This window comes from Artibeus jamaicensis, unplaced genomic scaffold (assembly GCF_021234435.1).
Source record: "Artibeus jamaicensis isolate MK-2021 breed Jamaican fruit bat unplaced genomic scaffold, CSHL_Jam_final contig_1028, whole genome shotgun sequence".
Lineage (NCBI taxonomy): Eukaryota > Metazoa > Chordata > Mammalia > Chiroptera > Phyllostomidae > Artibeus > Artibeus jamaicensis.
The window spans coordinates 868,244-888,601 of NW_026521201.1; the positions used below are offsets into that span (position 1 = coordinate 868,244).

The following is a 20,358-nucleotide window of genomic DNA, read 5'->3' on the forward strand; positions in this document are numbered from 1 at the left end:
CATCTTCATCTTCCTTGACCTCCATCCTTCTGACCATCCAGACCAAAATCCTTGGAATCATTCTTGACTTCTTTCTCAATGCCCTACATCGATCTATCAGTAAGTCTGTCAGCTTTACTTCTGAAATATATCTAGAATCTGACTGCTTCTTACTACCTATACTTTTCAAATCTGTATCATTATTTTTTAAATTTTTATCGAATTCATCGGGATGACATTAATAAAATTATATACCATTTCTTAAGTTGGATTATTATAGTAGCCTCTCAGCCTTTTTTTTTTTTTTTTTTGCTTCTACTCATGTGCCCCTACTGTCTGCTCAACACAGCAGCCAGAGTAATCCTGTGAAATTACAAGTTAGATCATGGTACTTCTTTGCTCTGAAGCCTCCACTGATTTCTCATCTCAGAGTAAAATACTTAAAATTGCCTAAGTGGCTCAACATGTTCTGACCCTCTATGATTTCTGATTGTGTCCCCTTTTAATACGTCTCATCATTCACACCACTCCAACCACTGACTTCCTGAGGTTCCTTACATATGCTCCTGGCTCATGGCTTTTTAATATACTGATGCTCTTCTCTCTGATGTCCAGATGCCTCACACCCTCCTCTCCCTCAGGACTTTCATTTTCTGAGAAAGGCCTTCCCTGGCAATGCTATCTAACACTGCAGTCACTGAGTTCCAGCTTCCCAGATACTTCCTACTCCCCATCCCTTTTACCATCTCTAGCACTTATCACCATTTAACACACTATATATTTTGCCTATTTACCTTGGCTATAGTTTCTCCCTCACTAAGCTCCATGAGAGAAGACATGTTTGTCTGTTTTCTTCACTGTCATATACACGAAATCCCTTCCTTGGCTAAGAGCAGGCAATAACCCATATTTGTCAACTGAGTGAATGAAAGAACAAAAAATGAATACAGTGTTGTGATCCCTGTCCATGCGACTCCCAAGCCACTCTCCAAATTTAGAAGGGATACAGAGGCATATCACTGCCTCTTTTAAACTCCAACACTGTTCTGTGTGCACATTAGATTGCCATTTCCCAGAAAGCAGCACTGTGTCTTACTCCTCTATTTTCAGCATGTACCACAGGACCTGACATACAGTGTTCAATAGTATTCAATGAATAAATACAAGATCAAATAAGTGAAAGTCAAAGTCAAATTCATTTCAAACATTTGGGTGCCCTCCTCCCTTACCATAACAAAATAAAAATCTAATTTCTTTTAATCTTCTAAGTTATTCTTTAGAATCTGTATAAATTTAACCGATCACTTATATTTTCTATACTAGCAACTCCAATATTCTTCTGATAGTTCTTTTTAAAAAAAAAGATTTTACTAGTTTATTGTTAGAAAGAGTGGAAAGAAGGGAGAAAGAGAATAAAAAACATAGCTCAATTGGGGACCCACAACTGGGGACCTGGTCTGCAACCCAGGCATGTGCCCTGACCAGAAATTGAACTGGCGATTTTCCGGTTTGCAGGACAGTGCACAATCCACTGAGCCACACCAGCCAGGGCCAATGCTCACATGACAGTTCTCAAGCAGAAGACATGACCACAAACATTATGTTCTACTGTAGGACATACAAAATGTTCTTTTATTTACTGGGCTAACTATATAGACCAGAAAATTTTATTCATATATTTTTATTTCTCAAATAAGTTATTTAAATATACCTGCAACAAATATAATATTGTATGTCAACAGCAACTGGAAAATAATTTAATAAATAAAATAATAAATCACACTGAATAATATATTATATAAAAATAATTTAAACACTATATATTTTACTTAAATTTAATATACATTTGATTAATAAAAAATTTAATGACTATTTTTAAATAAATTTACTTAAAATATTTTAGAGAAAATTTTCAACATAGAAATCAAAATAAAAAGATTTTTTGATTATCCAGATACTGAAAATTATCTAAATCCTTCATAATCAAGTATTTTACATCATCTAGCCTTACTACAACAAAAGAATAATGATTTGGCTAGTTTTGTTTAAAAGGCTAATAATTCAAATAATATTTACTTGCCTGAGCTTCTCGGAGTTTTGCTGTAATGTTTTGCTGAAGGGCTTGCTGTTCTTGATGCTGTTGCTTTGTTTTCTCTAACTGATGCTGCAGTTCCGTGGAATTTGTTACTTTTTCCTTCAACTTAAAAAGACGTAGCCTGTCAGTTGACAACTTAAAGGTATAATGCTATCATTCATAAAAAATTGGCATTACTTCAAATCTCATAATTCTGAAGTCTGGAGAGAAAACTAAATTCAGACAATATATAAAATCAACCTTTAAAAGCAGTATCTCATTACTTATAGAATCTCAATATCATGATTAAGAAACTATTCCCTAGGAATAGACTCTCATCTTGAGAAAAATACAATCCTTTCTCCAGGTTTGCATTTATTTTATACTTTGTTGTGTATGCTAATATGATCAAGGAATTCATTGCATACAAATATTTTGTAACAATAATCTAAACCACAGTATCAGTATTTGTTTTCTTTTTCTATAAGAATCATAACTATCACTTATTGAAAAGGATGAATTATAACAATAGTCAAGACACCTCAACTCTATCAACCAATTGGCTAACATAAACTCATTTGAAATGCTAACTCACCTGTTCTTCTAAACGAGAAAGCTTGAGTTGTAAATCAGCCACTTGCTGCTCTTTATCCAGCAACTTTTCACTTGAGAGCTGCCTTTGTTCCTTCAGCCTGCCATGGGCTTCACCTAGTTGCCGCTCAGTCTCCAGAAGTTTGCCATGTAACTTGAAAGAGAAAAAAGGTGTGCACATATGTATAAACACATGAACCACCATCACTACCACCACCTAGTCTCCAAATGATGTTTTATATTCCACCAATATAAGTACAATATAGTAATTTTCATAATACAACTGAATTTTCATCACATAAATATGATGAATCACATAAAATTGTGATTAAACATCACAATTTCTAGTTTTTTTGCTCTTAAAAAATGTAGTGAACCAGAGGATGTTGTTTAGATATAAGTATTGGAATCACTTGAAAAACTTAAAAATAATAAAGTGAACATTAAAAACTAAGGCAGGGCAGCTCAGACCTATTCCACAGTGTGTTTGAAACATTACAGCAATTCTTGCCATTTTTCCACAATTCTGAACCACCACAATTGACTTCTTACACTGGAAATTAAAGAGCACAAAGCATTCCAAAGTTTTCAGACTGGTAGATAATTTTTAAATAAAATAGAGCAAAGAATATTTTAAAAAAAACATTAGGAGACTATCATTCACTAACTCTAAAATTGCCACCCAGTGAAAACTAAAATAAAAATTTGGCCTGGAGCTAAGAACCATCACTCTCTCGAGTTCACTATTTTTTTCTAACACCAGCAGAAATAAGTTACTTTCTCTTGGGATGTAAGTGGGCAGTGGTGGCAGTTCCATTAAACAAAAACAGAAGTCTGTATTAATTTCAGATGAATCACTGCCCGAGTATTGGAAGTGCAGAACAAAAAAGAGTTGCATGGAGATAAGAATGCAGGACATTTGGCAAGGCTTATGCACTGAGAATGCTCTCACACACCAGCCTCAAAACTCAAAATAAATTCATACACCTCAGCAAAATTTAAAAATTAAAAATATGGCAAGGAAAAAAGTTCTTCAAGAAAATTAGACATTATTTTTGAATGAAACAAACTGTGGCTATCGAAATATATCCTATCCTTAATTTTTTCAGGAAGTTATTTTCTAAAGTAAAACATGTTTCCATCAAACTAAAACAGGAAACAATAACAGTTAAAGAGAATAAACTTACTTTATGTTTGTCCCTAGCCAGTACCCTAACGCCTGTCTCATTTACTCTTCTGAAAATGCAGTGAGTTAGTACTATAACAACTACCCAAACCACCTCTCACTAAAACAACTAGGCGCAATCCTGACATGTGAAAGCAAAGACCTTCAAAGTAAACTCCTATTTCAAGCACATTAAGTGCTCAATCTGATACTGTACTGTAGAACTATACCTGAAACCTGTATAATTTTATCAACCAATGTCACCCCAATAAATTCAATTAAAAAATTAAAAGTAAAATCACACATTGAAATTATTAACAGAATATCCTACTTTAAAGACACATTTTGGCATATATATACATATATGTATACATTCTTCAGGAAATTCGGTTGTGTAAACTTATATATATAGTTCCTTATTTATATTCCCAATAACGTCTACTATGTGCCAGGCCCCTTCTACATGCTCCACAAGTAGTAACTGATTTAATCTTTATAAAAATCCTATAAAGAAAGTTCCATTATTATCCTCATTTCATAGTTGGACAAACTGAGGCACAAATTAAATAACTTGTCCAAGATCAGTCTGTAGGCCAGAGAACTAGAATCTCAATAGTCGGTCCCTAAATCCACAGATAAACCACTATGCTATTGAAGATAGTACGTTAGATAATTTTTAAAAGTAAAATTGACGACACCTAATCTTTTAACTAATAAATCACTACCTGCACATCTGTGGCTATTGTAGAAGTGCTCATAAACATACCTATGAAGAACATGGTTTACTTTAAGTCCTTTGTTGACAAGTGCCAACTACATCATTTGTCAGCACTGAAATGGATGCTGAGTATGATGCAGTGGAGAGCCACACACACACAGTTCGTGCCTACACACGTTAAGAGTGCTGGAAAAAAGGTTTAAAGTGAGATTCACGTCCATTCTTCCAACAAATATTCACTGAAAGCTCCAAGTATAGAGGCTGTTAGAGTATAGAATAAAACAAATTCCTCACATTAAGGTGTTCACAGTCCAAGGGAAATTGTAAACAAGAAACTAATATACAATATAAAGTGTTATAGAGAAAAAGAAAGAAGAAGCTTGCTGAAATAAAGAAGGGGTCAAACCATATGGAAAACAAGCTATTAAAACAGAGTGGTCCCCGAAGGCTTTATAGCAAAAGTAACACTTGGGCCAGCCTTCTGAAGAACTGAAATCAAGGGCACAATAAGAAGAAAATACAGGAAATCCTGCCACAGGTCCTTTTCCTGCCAAAGGACCTATGGCAGGAAAGCACTTGAAGTGTTGGTGGGTCTGAGGAACTGAAAGAAGTCGAACATGGCTTCGCAGTGGTAGAAGATGATTCTGAAGACGCAGTGTGGGCCGTATTACATATAGAAGCTTACATACCAAATTAAGATATTTGGTTTCAATGCAAAGCCACTTTAAGCAGTGTTAAGCAGGGAAGAAAGTGATATCCTTCATGTTTTAAAAAGATGTCTCTGACTTCTGTATGGAGAATAGATCAAGGAGGTCACTAGAAGAAGGGAAACTTGTAAGAAGGCTAATACAGTAGCCCAGGTCAGTAATGACGGAGGCTTAGGTTAAGGGTGGTAACAGTATAGATGAAAAGAAGTGGACAGATTTGAAACATACTTTGATGGTAGAATCCAGACAGCATGCTGAAAGAAAGAAGATAAATGATATCACTTCAGGTTCTTAGTATAATCTCTATTTTGTCACAGAGCTGTGGCTAAATCCAATGGTCACACATTCAAGTCTTTGTATAAAAATATATTTGAGCAGGTTCTCAAAAATTCCTAATGCCCTTCCATCCACTGACAACAAAATAAAGCCCAAATTCCTCAGCCTGTCATTCAAGAGCCTACGTAAAAATCCCAAATGCTCTTCCACAATAGTCCACTCCTATCACATATAACCTATTCCAAGAAAAAATCAGTGTCCCCTCCTGATTCTTATAATACTTTCCTGCCACTAGTTTACTCTCTCTGATCCTTCAGCCTGGAGGGCCCTCCTGCCTTCAAACTGCTACTTGCCTAAACCTACTCAACATTCACAGCTTCAAGCACCACCTCTCTCTTCCACAAAGCTTTTCCTGATCACATAACTGGACAAAACAATTACACAATATGAAGTACACTGGGCACGGAAAAAACACAGGAGAAGAACTCTTCCAAATTCTCACAGTATTTGGGATCATTTTATTGTAATTCCATGGTCTTCAGTATATGATGGTACTTGCCTTATTCTCAATGATATTTACATAATGATTTAAGGTAGGTACTGTGTCCTTTTTCACTTCTGTATCTCCCAACAATAAGGAATAATATACTTTAGAAACCATAAATGCTCAATTTGCTTATCTGAACGAAAAGTCAAAAAGTTAAGTTACTCACTGCTACGCTCACTCCAAGCTTCTGTTGCATTCCATGAATGCCTGCATTGATTTACTCACTAAAACATCTGATAAGCAAGCAATATGCCAGGTAGTAAGGATAAAAAATGAATAAGACATGGTCTTGTACCCAAAGAGTTCAGAGTTGAGAAAAGAAAGACATCTGGTAGTCTGGTAGTACACTATGGTAAGTAAAACAAGATCATGTGCATGCTTAAGCCGTCTTTTGAGGGAGGTTAGAACTGGCACTGTTCAAAAACAGATTTCTAGAAATGTAACAAGTAAAATAAGCATTATTTATCAAGTAGCAGAGGAATAGAAAGACAGAAGAATTAATGCCACAAAAGGAAATATCAATACCATTTAAGTAAAAATGGTTGAACATAATAAAAAAAACTAGCTGAGGACTTTGTTCTTCCCAAAATTTCCATTTTCTTAATCAATTTTAGTTATCTATAAGAAATAACTACAGCCCTGGCTGGCGTAGCTCAGTGGATTGAGTGCAGGCCTGCGAACCAGAGTATCGTGGTTCGATTCCCAGTCAGGGCACATGTCTGGGTTGCAGGCCAGTTCCCAGCAGGGGACGCATGAGAGCAACCATACATTGATATTTCTCTCCTACTCTTTCCCCTCCCTTCCCCTCTCTTGAAAAATAAATAAATAAATAAAAAGAAATAACTACAGTATATAATTTAAAAATTAAATTAATGGAAAAAAGTCAAAACTTGCATTAAACTGTATAAAACTTGCAATAATGTCATCTGAGAGGCATTATTTATCTTTAAGAAATACCTGTTAGAACTAATATGTTTTCTTCTTTTAAAATATCTAATTTTGTATTATTGGTTTAAAAATAATTATATTTTGAAAATCTAGTAAGGAAAAAACAAGTTTTTAAATTAAAGAATGGTCAAAATTTGAATTAATTACAAAAGCTAATACATAGTCAGAGTACCTACCATGAGCCAGGTACCATCCTAAGCAATTATACGTATGAAGTCATAAATACTTCACAACATTACTACATGATAGATAATATCACTGTCTCATCTTAAGAAAAACTGAAATGAAAGGAAATGCAATCTGACTCAATACTACAGTTGTGAAAATTAAAAGTTAATTTTTCAAATGACAATGTCATTTGACAATGTTCATTTTAATGAACTATATTATGATCAAATAACTATCAGGTACACTAAAAGAAACCATAGGAGAAATTCCAATAAATAAAAGTAACACCTCTTACCTGATTAATTTCACCTTGGAGTTGTAACCCATGCTGTTCCTTTTCTTCTCTCTGTTGTTGTAGCTGTTTAAACTCTGCCTTAAGATGCTGGTACTTGGTCTCTACTTCTGATAATTCTTCTTTGAGCTTTTGAGTAGCTTCTCCCTTTTCACCTAATTCTGCCTGTACTCTCTGCAGTGAAGTTTCAGATGCAGATAATCGTGACTGAAGCTGTTGACAATCTAGGTCTTTTTGATGGAGGCTTGCTTGTATATTCTTTTTACTCACACATTCATCACTATATTTCTCTTCTAGCTGGGTATAGTCAAGTTCTTTCTTCAGCAGCTTTTCAGTCAAATTCTGAAATATCAATTTAACAATTTATTTCCCTTTCCAATATTTTTAATTAGTCTAATTATTCAAATAATTTACACAGCAGTACCATCTCTTACTAAAGAGTTTAGTTAATATTATGATATAAAAACAGTACAACTATTCGAGTCAAGAATTATTGTTATTACATAATTATATGATTTTATTATTGGTCCACCTGACTAAACTCTTTAATATAACTTAAGAATTACCAACAAAATTTTGACATAAGATCAAAACCCTAGAACCTACTAGAGTCCTTAGAATAATATTTATATTCTACCCTCCTAGCACAAAAAACGACTTTGAACAACGATGCTGCTGCAGTTCTGATTCCTGGCTTTGCAGTTTCACAGTTGTCAGTGCTTCCGCATAAGCAATGCCATTCACTGCTCATGCTGATCCTACTCATTCCTTACTTCGTTCTTGGGAAAGGCCATTTTTAAGAGTCACAATTTTCCAACTAATTCAAATTTCTTTCCGACTATAAGAAGTAGTGATCTAAAAATATCACTTACCTGCTTTATATTTCATTACTTCACTTAATTCTGTCAAGTACATAATGTAAAAATGATACCACCAATCAAAGATCTGACTCAACAACACTAAGCACATGTCAAAGTCCAGTCTTAGTGGACTTGTTACAATTAATATTGAACATTTTCAGTCAACATATTTACACATGAAACAGAAATCAGAATTTTGACTTAATTATGTAAGCCAGAATAAGAAGCCACTACAAGCACCTGGAGAATCTATCCATGGACATTTATTTTACTTAGTTTTTATATGTAGTGCCCTAGAAGGAAATAATATAAAAATGGTAGAAGAGAGTCAAAGTCTGTGGCCTTTAAACAGACTATAACCTAAATGAAATACACACATTAAAAAAAACTCTTCTAAGAAAGTTAAAACATAATGTGCAAGCAAAAATAGATTAATATAAAACGTATGTCAAATTTCTTAAGTGCAAATTTTTTAAAAAGTAAAATGAGCAAAGTCAGGTGGAGCTAACTAGTAAGTTAATCACCTAAAAATAAAATTTGAACTTGATAAAGTGGTGAGAGGAGTTAAGTAATAAGCATACATGACTCATGCAACCTGCTCTACACAAAGAGACACAAACATATAAAAAGAGAGAGAGGCACAGATGAACGAGTTGCATGTGGGGAAAGAGCAAACACTATCACCTTAAGGGGGGTAATAAATCTAGGCACCGCAGATAAAGGCAGCACTAACTTATCTGAGAAAAAGCACCTTCATGTAAATTATCAAGTAGTAACACATTCCAAAAAAAAGTACCGCCCAGAAAGATGACAGAAGCACATACAAAAGAGACAAGATGGGAGAAAAACTTTAGAAGAGCAACCAGAAGTTGACAGCAAAATCGGTGCAGAGATGTGTGCCTCAACGAACTGGCAGAAACAGAAATAAGAGGTAGAAGAGCCAAAATTCTAGAGAAAAAACTTTTCAGTCAAAGGATATGCTAGGAAAACTCCTTTTTTATAAACATTTCTTTGTGTTACTAGTTAGTAACTAGTAATCTTTTTTTGCAATAATTTTACATTTTTTCTTTTAAGACAATAACATTTATTTTGGAACTTGTAGGCTAAATTAAGTTCATTCATTGATCTATAAAAGTATAAGATCTTGTAAATGAAAACTCTAAGTTATTGAATGTCATGAATGCAATCATGCTCACAAATACCGAGAGCTCCGATGAGACACAATTTTAAAACATGCTACAAAAATTAAGGCTCATACTGAGTAGTCTTCCATAGGCTTACCAAGTAATCCTACCAGTACTATAAATTAATGACCCCTCAGACCGCTTCGCTCTTTAAGAAGCAAACATACATAGCAACAACTGACCGTTTAAAATTCACTTGTCCTAAAAAATTATTCAAAATCTACCTCCTTTACTGCAGGTAGGAAAAAATTTACAGGTGGGAGAAAATTAAATTTTCTTCAAAAGAACTTCTCCATACATCTCATATTTTGTGCTCTTACATGTTCCCATGCCTCCTGTGTATCAAGCTTTCAAAATAATATGTTGTTTACCCCTCTGCCATGTAAAATGATCCTTAGAATCCTTACAGACTAACCCAAAAAGTTATGCCTTCTACAAAAGCTTTTCCTGAGTTAGTACAAAGTAAGTTAGGAAGACTTGTACCTTGGTCCTGACCCAATCTTGTATCATAATACTTACCAAATAAAAGCAAAACCAAACATTCACTGAGGTGCTTACTAAACACCAGAAACTGGTCTAATCACTATTAATGTTTTTAATACTCATATCAACCCTAAGAAGCAAATGGGTATAACAGTGCTTCATAGCAGAAGAGGAAAGACTCTTAGAGGTTAAGTGTCACAGCGAAGCTGAGATTTAAACATGCCTTTGATCACTGTACTCTACCATTCACATAAATACACCACTTTGCAATACAGTGGTAACACAAAGCAATATAACTTCTTGCCACACCTGGTACCTGCTTTGGCCAATGAGCACCTTAATACTGGGACTGTTAGAAAGAGAAGAGCAAAGAAGGATGGAAAATGAATGAGAGGTGAAACTCAAAAATAACTCAGTCTCTTACAATAACCAATATTATAATGGTAGCTTTAAGCATATGATTTTGCTCAAAATTTATATGAAAATAGTTAATTAAAATCAAACTGCAGATTTTGTTAAATGTCAGAGTATCATTTTTATTAAAACCTAAAAAAGTAGTTTCTTCAATATCCCCCTATTGTTTTTAAGTTTTCAAAACCAAAAATTATAAAACATTGCTTTAATGCTAAAAACCTTGACATCGGCACAAAAGCAATTATTTTTCTATTTATTATATATTATAATGTCACCTACTCACTTTGATGCTGCTGGAGATCCACAGAAGCTGCCCAAGGCATTTTATGCAATAGTTTTCAAGAGACCGCACACAGAAATTTCCAAATTCAAAACACTTGGATATCACTACTGTCAACAATTATGGTTTGCCAAGGACAGGGAGTGAGGAGGAAAGGGGGAGGCAAATAGCAAGGACCATCAGAAAGGGTAGATGCAGCCTTGGCCAGGTGGTTCAGTTGCTTGGAGCACTGCCCCATGCACCAAAAGTTTGCAAGTTCCATCACTGGTCAGGGTACAAAACCAGGTTGCGGGTTAGCTCCCTGGTCTGGGCACATATGAGAAGCAACCAATCAATGTCAACCTCTCTCTCCCTCTTTCTATCTCTCTCTGTCTCTCTCAAATAATTAATATATCCTCAGGTAAGGATTAAAAAAATAGGTAAATGCACCTTAGCATTTGCTCTTACTGGTGAGCAAATTCTAAATAATAAAATACTTTGAAAAAAATGTGAAGACTCACAAAGATTATTAAGATTAGCAGAAGATCACAGTCTCTAATAAAAAATATTCTAATTTTACTAAACCAAACCATCTCCACTTCATGTATTATTCATAAAATAGCTACAGTACCTCCTTTAACAATGTGTGTGTGTGTATGTATACACATATATGTACACACACACACAATCTGTGCTTCATTATTTGACAATACATCTCAGGCTATCAGTGTCAAACCATGTCCTTTATTAATAGTATAATATTTCAAAAAAATACAGTAAATTATACTGAGCATAAACATCCACTGCATGCACACATGCTGGTCAGTTTGTAAGAGGCAAACAATGGACCCTGGTGAACTGATATAATTACTTTGGAAAATCATTTGGGGTCACCTAGTATATTTGATCGTGTCTGTAATCTATACAAATTTCACTTGGGAATATATAACAAAAAATTTCTTAAACAAATGCATGAGATTTACATGTGAATATGATAAGGGACTCAAGAGAAATTTTAGCTTAAGGTAAAAAGTTAAAAATCTAGCAAGTAATATGTATGTCAAAGTTTTTGTTTCAGAAACTACAGATAAGGCCCATCCTGGCTCCTGGGAAAACAGCTGACCTCCTGGGGCACTGCTAAAGGTTACCACCTGGGGACAAGTGGAAGCATCTGAGCTTTTGTGTTCCAGGGAGAGACAGATGACCACCTACCCCTGGGAACAGCTAACTGCCTAGGACAGAAATGTTGCAGCTTCTTTCACCTAATCCTCCCTGAATCTCAAAGCCCTCACTGCACCTTGTATTTCCCTGGTATAAAACGTCTGGCCTAGAGAGAAAAGGGAAAATGGTCTGTTAGGGTATGAACCCACCATCTTCTCATATCGCTGGCCATCTGAATAAAGTTCCCATAAAGATTTAATAGCTGTTATTGCTTATTGGGTTTGGTAATGACAGACAGCCCAAACACCGGTGTCTTTTCTGGTTACAAATATTCATAGTTGCAATATTTGTAATAGCAACAAAAAAAGACTGAAAAAATAGGAAGTAAATATAAATGATTTCTGCTACATTCCAAAGAATAATATAATTATCACGTGGAAAAAATCTTTCGTGTGTGTGTTTTATAACACACTAAGTTATAAACTGAGTTAGTTGTTTTTTTTTTCATGAAACACCATTTTTATGGAAATAATAAGACAAACTATGATTATTCAGATTTGCAGAGGAAGAGAACTTGTCACTTTAAAGAACAGAACTGACAGTATTTGGTGCCAATGATAAAATTAGAGTTTTCAAATGAAGCTTAGAATTTTGGAAAACTTGTATCCACCACCATGAACTTGATACTTCCTCACACTTAAAGCCTAGTCTGAGACTATGGATGGTGATATTGACAAATGTTATAGTTTTTATACTGTACAATGGAATGTGTCAATATTTGGGGGAGTTGCATTAAGTCAGTGAACCATATTTTCTACATGACTCAATGTTACAAAGGCATGCATAGTAAAGACAGACTCAAAAGGCAAGATAGAGGAATGAATTTTAATGTTACAAAGTACAAAAACTCCACTGATATGGTTCAAGATTCTATACTATAACTTTTGAGAAACTATACCTTATCTAATTTCAGTATAGTATCAAATTAAAATAGCTACATTACCTAAAAAGCCTATTAAGACATCCTTACCTTTCCCAGTTACACATCTGTGTGAGGCTTACTTTATTCATATATTTCAACCATATCATAACAGATTAAATGTAAAAGCTGATTGAGAATCCACCTGTCCTGCAGTAAGCTAAATATTTAAGAGGTTTGCAAAACTGCAAACCACTATCATTATTCTTTGTTTTGGAAAATACAGTTATTTCTCATAAAAAGTAGTATTTATGTTAATTAAGTGCTGTTTTAAAATAAATTAATAGCCCTGGCTGGTGTAGCTCAGCAGATTAAGTGCAGGCTGCGAACCAAACAGTCGCAGGTTTGATTCCCCATCACAGCACATGCCTGGGTGGCAGGCCAGGTCCCCAGTAAGAGGCATGCGAGAGGCAACCACACATTGCTGTTTCTCTCCCTCTCCTCTCCCCCTCTCTCTAAAAATAAATTTAAAAATCTTTTTTAAATAACATAAAATAATAAATATCTTAAATTTTATGTTTTAATTTCTAATGTAATAAGTACCCATAGATAAAACTCAGAAAAACAAAAGCTCTTTCAGGTTCATAACAACTTTGTGAATATAAAGAGATCAAGAAATTTGAGAACTGTTGGCCAAGGCACAAGGAACAAATTAACCCAAAACTTAGCAATGTAAAATTGTATCTATTATTTCACACAGCTTCTAAGACTCAGGAATCCAGAAGTAGCTTAGCCGGGTGGTTCCACTTTACAGTCTCTCACGAGACTGTAGCAAACTGTGAGTCAGAGCTGCAGTCTCTAAAGATTTGACATGAGTTGAAGGGTCCTCTTCCTGACTAGTCACCTGGCTGTTGGCCAAAGACTTAACATTTACAGCCAATTATGTGTGCTATGTTCAACTGAGTCAGTTCCTTCTCCTAAGACCTTACAAACGAGTAAGTCCACAGTGTCCCGTCCTCAACAGCCCTGCCTGAGTCCTGTAGACTCAGGCCTATGGCTTCTTTAACAAAGTCGATCCTCTTAGTTCCCTTTTACCATGTTCTTTTCTTTCCTGATTTTGCCCTTGTTCCATTTCACCGAAATATTTGGTCGAAGTTAACAGGAAAGCCAACAAATTCACTATATCTTTGAATATAAAGGTTTATTAATTTGGTATTCCCCCAACCACCAAAAAAGTAAAATTACAGAGAAAAAGTGCTAATACTATTATTACCTGCCTGCCCCCAAACTAAATGTTATCTGTTGTCCATCTATAAAAAAACAAGGCAGAAAATATTAACATTACAAAATACAAAACAAGGAACAAAGTTGAAGGTCTCACACTTCCTTATTTCAAAGCTTATTAAAAGTTGCAGTAGTCACAACAACAATGGATTTGGAAATGATTTCTTAGATATAAAGCCAAAAGTACAGGCAACAAAAGTAAAAATAGATAAATTACATCAAATGAGAAGCTTCTGTGTATCAAAGGTGTGATACTGTGATTTATAATAAGAAATATATATTTGGGTTTCATCCCCATTTCTGGAACAGACTACTAAAACCCTTAGAATCTTCCATGTGATAAGAACAATAAAGATGTGTTTTGTTATTCATTACAAGCCCCTTTCAACCACCTCTGAGTTTATGTTAATGAGCTGTTTTGTTTAGAAAGCAGTTAAGGATGGGGGTGGGGGTCAGGGCAGGGGCACTAATCATAATTCAAGTGTTAAAACTTTCAGCCCTACTCTCCGCACTCCAGGCTGGGGAGAGGAGCTAGAGGCTGCATTAATCAATATGTCTATGTAATGAAGCTCAAAAGCACAGGGATTGGAGAGATTCTTGGTTGGTGGACACGTGGAGAGAACACAGAGAGACCATGAAAGCTCAGCCCTTTCCCACGTACCTTGCCCTGTGCATCTCTTCATCTGGCTATTCTTGAGTTATAATCCTTTATAATAAACCAGAAATCTAGTAAGTAAAATGTTTTCCTGACTTCTGTTAGTCATCCTAGCAAATCAGTTGAACGCCAGGAGAGGCATGTGGGAACCCTCTATTTATAGCCAGAGGGTCAGAATTATAGATAACAAGCTATCCAACTGATGTCTGAAGGGCGATGTCCGTCTTGTGGGACTGAACCCTTAATGTGTGGGAACCCTTATGCCATCCACATATAAGTTGCTTCAGAACTGAGGGAAACTGTAGGACACCCAGCTTGTGTTGCAGAACTGAGGATGTGAGGAGCACCCACACATCTAATGTCAGAGTATTTATTAAGAGGAGAGGAGACATATAGGAGGAGAGGTGTTTTTCTTTAACAAAAGGAACAACAGAGTGAAAAGGCAACCTAAAAAAAGAAAGAAAATATTCAAAATATATATAGAACTCCTACAACTCAACAACAAAAAACAACACACTTAACATGGGAAGATACTCAACATCCTAACCAATAGGCCAATAGGGAAATGCAACAGGGAAAATCAACTATGATCAAATACCAGCTGACACTCATTAGGATGGTGACTAGAAGCGCAAACACACACACACACACAGAATGGGGAGAAGGAGGGAGAGAAACAAATGTTGGTAAAAAAGTGGAAAAATTATGTAATTCTTGTGCATAATTATGAGAACCCCTATATATTGTTTATGGTGATTTCCTCAAAAAATTAAAAGCAGAATTACGAGATGATACAGCAATTCTGCTTCATTTATATACCCCCAAAAATTGAAAGCAGGGTCTTAAAGAGATATTTGTATATCCATGTTCATAGCAGTACTATTCACAATACCAAAAGATTGTAGCAATCCAAGTATCCATCAACAAATGAAGAGATAATGATACAGGGTGCAGCGGGGGGGGGGGGCTCAAAAAGATTTGCAATGGTGTCCAGAACTCAAAGTGTATAGGAATATTGGGGAGACATATAAGTCTTTCTACTCCTTCCCCCCACAGGTGTGAGTTGGGGGAAGGGACACATGGAGCAGGAACATGCAGGGCTGTTTTGTACAGCCACAGCCTTGCAGCTAATCAATGGCAGGGTCATTTAACATATCTATAGCCTTTGGTGGGTCACTTGGATATGTTAAATGGCTACGGCCAGGCTTGGAGCCAAAGGGATAAAGTCACTTCCCCCAAGATGTAACTGGGGGCAGGTCCCCCAAGTTACAGCACCTGCATGGGAGCTTGGAGAAGACTGGCTCCAGGACATGGGCTATAACTGCCCAGACTAACAATGGCAGCCCAGTAAACTTGTAATAATACATAAAACTGGCAGGTGTAACTGATCATGGGAGGAGTTGGAAATAGGGGTACAGAGGAAGATTGGCTCAGGGATTTAAAACCCAGAGTGATGCGGGAAGCTTTGAAGAACATTTGTTTACCCAAACCCCAAGCACCCTAGGAAGAACCCTAGATGTTCACAAGGGCTAAGATTAGCCCCCCCCCCCGCCCACTCCCCCCCACCTCCCCACCCCCCCACCCCCCCACCCCCGCAGTCAGAACTAATTTCCGCATTTAGCCTTTGTACCTACCTCTGCTTCTGCCAGGTAGGTATATGGAGCCCTATAGCTAGAACTAACTTCCGCATTCTGCTTCTGTATCCCGCTTTGCTACTTAGACAGGAAGACCCCGTAGACTATATAAACCCCAAGAATCCTTTGTTCGGGGCTCAGAATTTGGAGACTGACTCCTATGGGCCCGTGCACGTAATAAACTTCTCGTGCTTTCCTCTATCTCCTCTCAGTGTGAGTTTCTTCCCACAACAAGAGCACAGCAGCCATTAAGAGGGGAGAGCCACGAGGTTTGGGGCAGAGTGAGGACCCCTGAAGTCATGTAGGAGAGAGCTATGCAGTTTTGAGCAGAGTGAGGACCCCCTCTTGGTGAGGTGAAAGGGAAAGCCACGCGGTTTCAGCAAAGTAAGGGTTCCCTCTTGGCGAGGTAAAAGAGAGAGCCATGAGGTTTCAGCAGAGTGAAAGAGTACCACGCAGCTTTGCCAGAATGGAGATCCCTGCAGCCAGGTGAAGAAGAAAGCTACATGCTTTTGGTGGAGTGCAGACCCCTGCAGCTTTGGTAGAAGAGGCCCACGCAGCTTTGGGGTGCCCCCTTTGGCCATGTGGCCTAGAAAGCAGGAGAGACTTTGACTGGAACTTGGTACAAAGAACTCTTGCCAGTGGACCGTAGGAGGGTACCACATGACTTTGGATTAACGAGAGATCCTGCCTGCACAGTGACACAGCTGATGGTGCCAGCGGCCTGAAACACAGACGTGTGCTCTTTTCCTGATTTACGGTACCCGGAGTTGGGACAGTGGGAGAAGGGAGAGCTGTGTGGGTGTAGGTGTATACCCTAAAGGACTTTGATATTTTAGTGGAGGCGTTAGGCCTGAATAGCATTAAATAAACATTCTGTTTCCTTTTCACAAATCTCTGGCATGGAGAGATGTCTTTCCAATTGGCAGTGGACAGAAGAGCCCAGTAGATATTAGTATTCCATCCTTGGGAGGGGCCCCAGTTGTTCTGTAGCAGTTTTTGGCGTCCCTAGGTGGGCCAAATATTGCCCCCCTCCGGACCTCTGTTTGGTAACAATAATATGATATATACATATAATAGAATATTACTCAGCCTTTTGAAAAGAAAGGAAAATTCTGACAAAGTTACAACATAGATGAACCTTGAGGACATTATGCTAAGTGAAATAAGTCATGCACAAAAGGACAGATACTATATGATTACACTTATAAGTTACTTAAAACAGTAAATTCATACATAGAGAAAGAATAGTGATGTAGGGAGTATCAGTGAATGAGGAGTTATTTAATTAGTAGTTTCAGCTTTGCAAGATGGTGAGAGTTCTGGAGATAGGGTATATAATCATGAATGTACTTATGACTAAAAAAATACAGAATATATTACATTGCACTGTGCTTATATCTAAATAACATACACAGGATTAAAATTTAAGATATATAAAATCAATTCAGCACAATATGTAGTGTTTAAATTCTCACCTGATTTTTTTGTGTTAATTCATTAACAGAACTTTTAAGTTTTTGTAGTTCTTGCACATACACAGCAACTTCTTGGGGACCTTTGGCAAGTTCACACCTTAGCTGGCTTATTGTGGCCTAAAAAAAAAAAATAGAGCAAACTAAAATAAAAAAGGAAACGGAATCATCCAAAGGTTTTAAGATTACATAGATGTTTATTGTTATTTTTAAATTGAAATAATCCTTAGAAGTTTCAAGTTGGTTCTTTATCCTATCACCCTACTGCAATCCCACATTGCTTTTGCCTAAAAATAGTTTTCAAAACTTACCCAAATTCATAACTTCATTTATTTAATAATACATAAAATGAAACATTGACATCCTACTTTATGCATCTGAGGTAAGCATCAAACTGCAAACTTGAATTTACTGACTTTGAAACTGTACTTTAATCCTCCTTAATTTAAAAAGAATATTCAAATTACACCTATATTTTCTCCCAATTTCTATTAACATAGCCTTTTACTTTTATTTTAAAAGCATATTAAATGCAACTATACAACACAGAGTCACATGAATCATCTTTTTTACTGTAAGGGAAACTGTACATAAAAGTTATAAAAATACATTTTAACATTGATAGTGAAAATTAATCTCCATATTTAACACAATGATTTGATCATTTAAAAATAACGTAAGAGAAAGGTAAGCAGATTTTGGAAATACAAACTTCCTATACATGAAAGCTTAAATACTAGAGAAAAAGACTAAGAACTGAATTTTTGGTATGGTTTCCTATAAGTGACATTAACAAAAGAATTTACTGTTTCTAAAATAGCTTATTGAATTTATGTTTCATTATTTATATTCCTAAAGTTACAATTATTTTCACTGTCTATATTCTATATTAGTATATAAACTTTATAATATGCTAGACAAACTTCAAAATTTTTTCTTAAAAAATGCCATCAACAGTTACCTACATCATATATTACAAATAAGTACTTGCATCTTCAAAGAAGAACAGTTAGAAGGCTATAATTTTTTAACTCATATTTTTTATTGTATTTTTTCCTATTATCATTTAGTTCCCTCTCACCCCACTCGCCCCCTGAAGGCTACTTAATTTATGGTGACAAAAATGTCAACAGATCTTTTGCTACTCCTCTTTTGTCAAGGGGATAATAACCTTCTCTCCTTTCATACAACACGCTACTCCTCTTCTGGAAACCCTTCCAGAATGTGTGGCACCTTTTCTTTTTAAAGCATTCTCATTAGTGGTGTATCTTCATCCATTTACAGTGGCTTTGGTTTTAGGTTTTGGAAACCACCAAGTAAACAAGTTAAGTGACTAAACTGAATAATCAAAGATAGGCTATTTATTTTATTTTATTATTTTAATAACCATAAATTAATGAAACTAGTTTTTTATTGTTTTCCAAACTAGTTTAAAATCAATTCAAAGAGGATTTAAAAACGTTTTCTAGAAGTGACAGCATGTCTGAGATATGTTTATAGATGACCTTTTAAGGAAAACGTTCATGAAAATGAACCAATTCTGATACACTCAAAGGCAATTTGTCACATTACTTTTTTTCTTTTTGTTTTTTATTGTTCAAATACAGTACTTTATAGTTATACCTTATACAGTGTATTTCAATATACTATATAACAACTAGTGTTATATATACATATATATATAAATAATTTCAAAGAAGGAAATGTTTAACTATTCATGCATCTGTAACTTGTGTTCAAATTAAAGGCATATCGTAGTACCTTCTGTCTTAAACTAATCATGTAGCTGTGACATGGACATAGGTTTTGGGAGTTTATTTCTAACTGTTATTTCTAACAACTTGGAATCTCAGAATAATTTTGTTAGTAATATTTTTAGATGTTAATGGAAATATTAGAACAATTTGCTACTTTAAATTACTGTCTTAATCATATAGTACAAATGCCAACTTATCACAAAAGAAAATAAATCCAAAATATAAAGAAAATATATCCAAATATGTAAGTTTTATTTTATAGTTTTTAGACATGTTCTTATAAATGATTTTGTAACATTAACATCTGAAGATCTGAACATCAGATCTATCAGTTATCCTTTGTACATGATCTAAATTTTTTAAAACTAGATGTTTGAAAATATAAAAGCAAGCATTTACATTTTTAAATTTAAGCAAGGGGTGAGAAGAAAGATGAGGAAAGAATATACAACAAAAGGTACACTTTAATTATAGGGAAGGGGAGGGAGGGCAGTGAATTACAAGAACTTGCATTTTATTGCACATTATATATCTTTTACAATGATCAAGTATTATGTTTATATTTGGGAAAAATAAAAACTAAAGAAAGATAAAATTTCCAAATAAATATCATTTTCCAAAAAAATGATATCTGTACATTCCCTGTTCAGATATCACTACGGTGAAATCCAAGCAAAGAAGGTCCTCTGCTTTAGCCGCACTACCTTTACTCCTTACTTAACAGGTCAAGCTCACCTGTGCCCAGGAGGCTTCAGCCCCTGCACTGCCTCTTTCTGCTCCCAGTTCTTCACCCTGATTCCTTCTTACGTCC

The 20,358-nt window shown here is 35.6% G+C and overlaps 1 protein-coding gene and 1 pseudogene across 2 annotated transcripts in view; both read right to left on the minus strand.

The window, feature by feature from the left end:
• Nucleotides 1-20,358, minus strand: part of EEA1 (early endosome antigen 1) — a 142,878-nt gene that overhangs the window by 52,123 nt on the left and 70,397 nt on the right. For both annotated transcript variants that reach the window (XM_053662097.1, XM_053662103.1), the window contains 4 exons: nucleotides 17,794-17,910; nucleotides 7,469-7,807; nucleotides 2,649-2,798; nucleotides 2,060-2,179 (listed from right to left, as the gene is read on the minus strand). In XM_053662097.1, the coding sequence (XP_053518072.1) occupies nucleotides 2,060-2,179; nucleotides 2,649-2,798; nucleotides 7,469-7,807; nucleotides 17,794-17,910 (726 nt within the window). The remainder of the gene's footprint in view (nucleotides 1-2,059; nucleotides 2,180-2,648; nucleotides 2,799-7,468; nucleotides 7,808-17,793; nucleotides 17,911-20,358) is intronic.
• On the minus strand, nucleotides 18,908-18,983 carry LOC119034760 (uncharacterized; annotated as a pseudogene).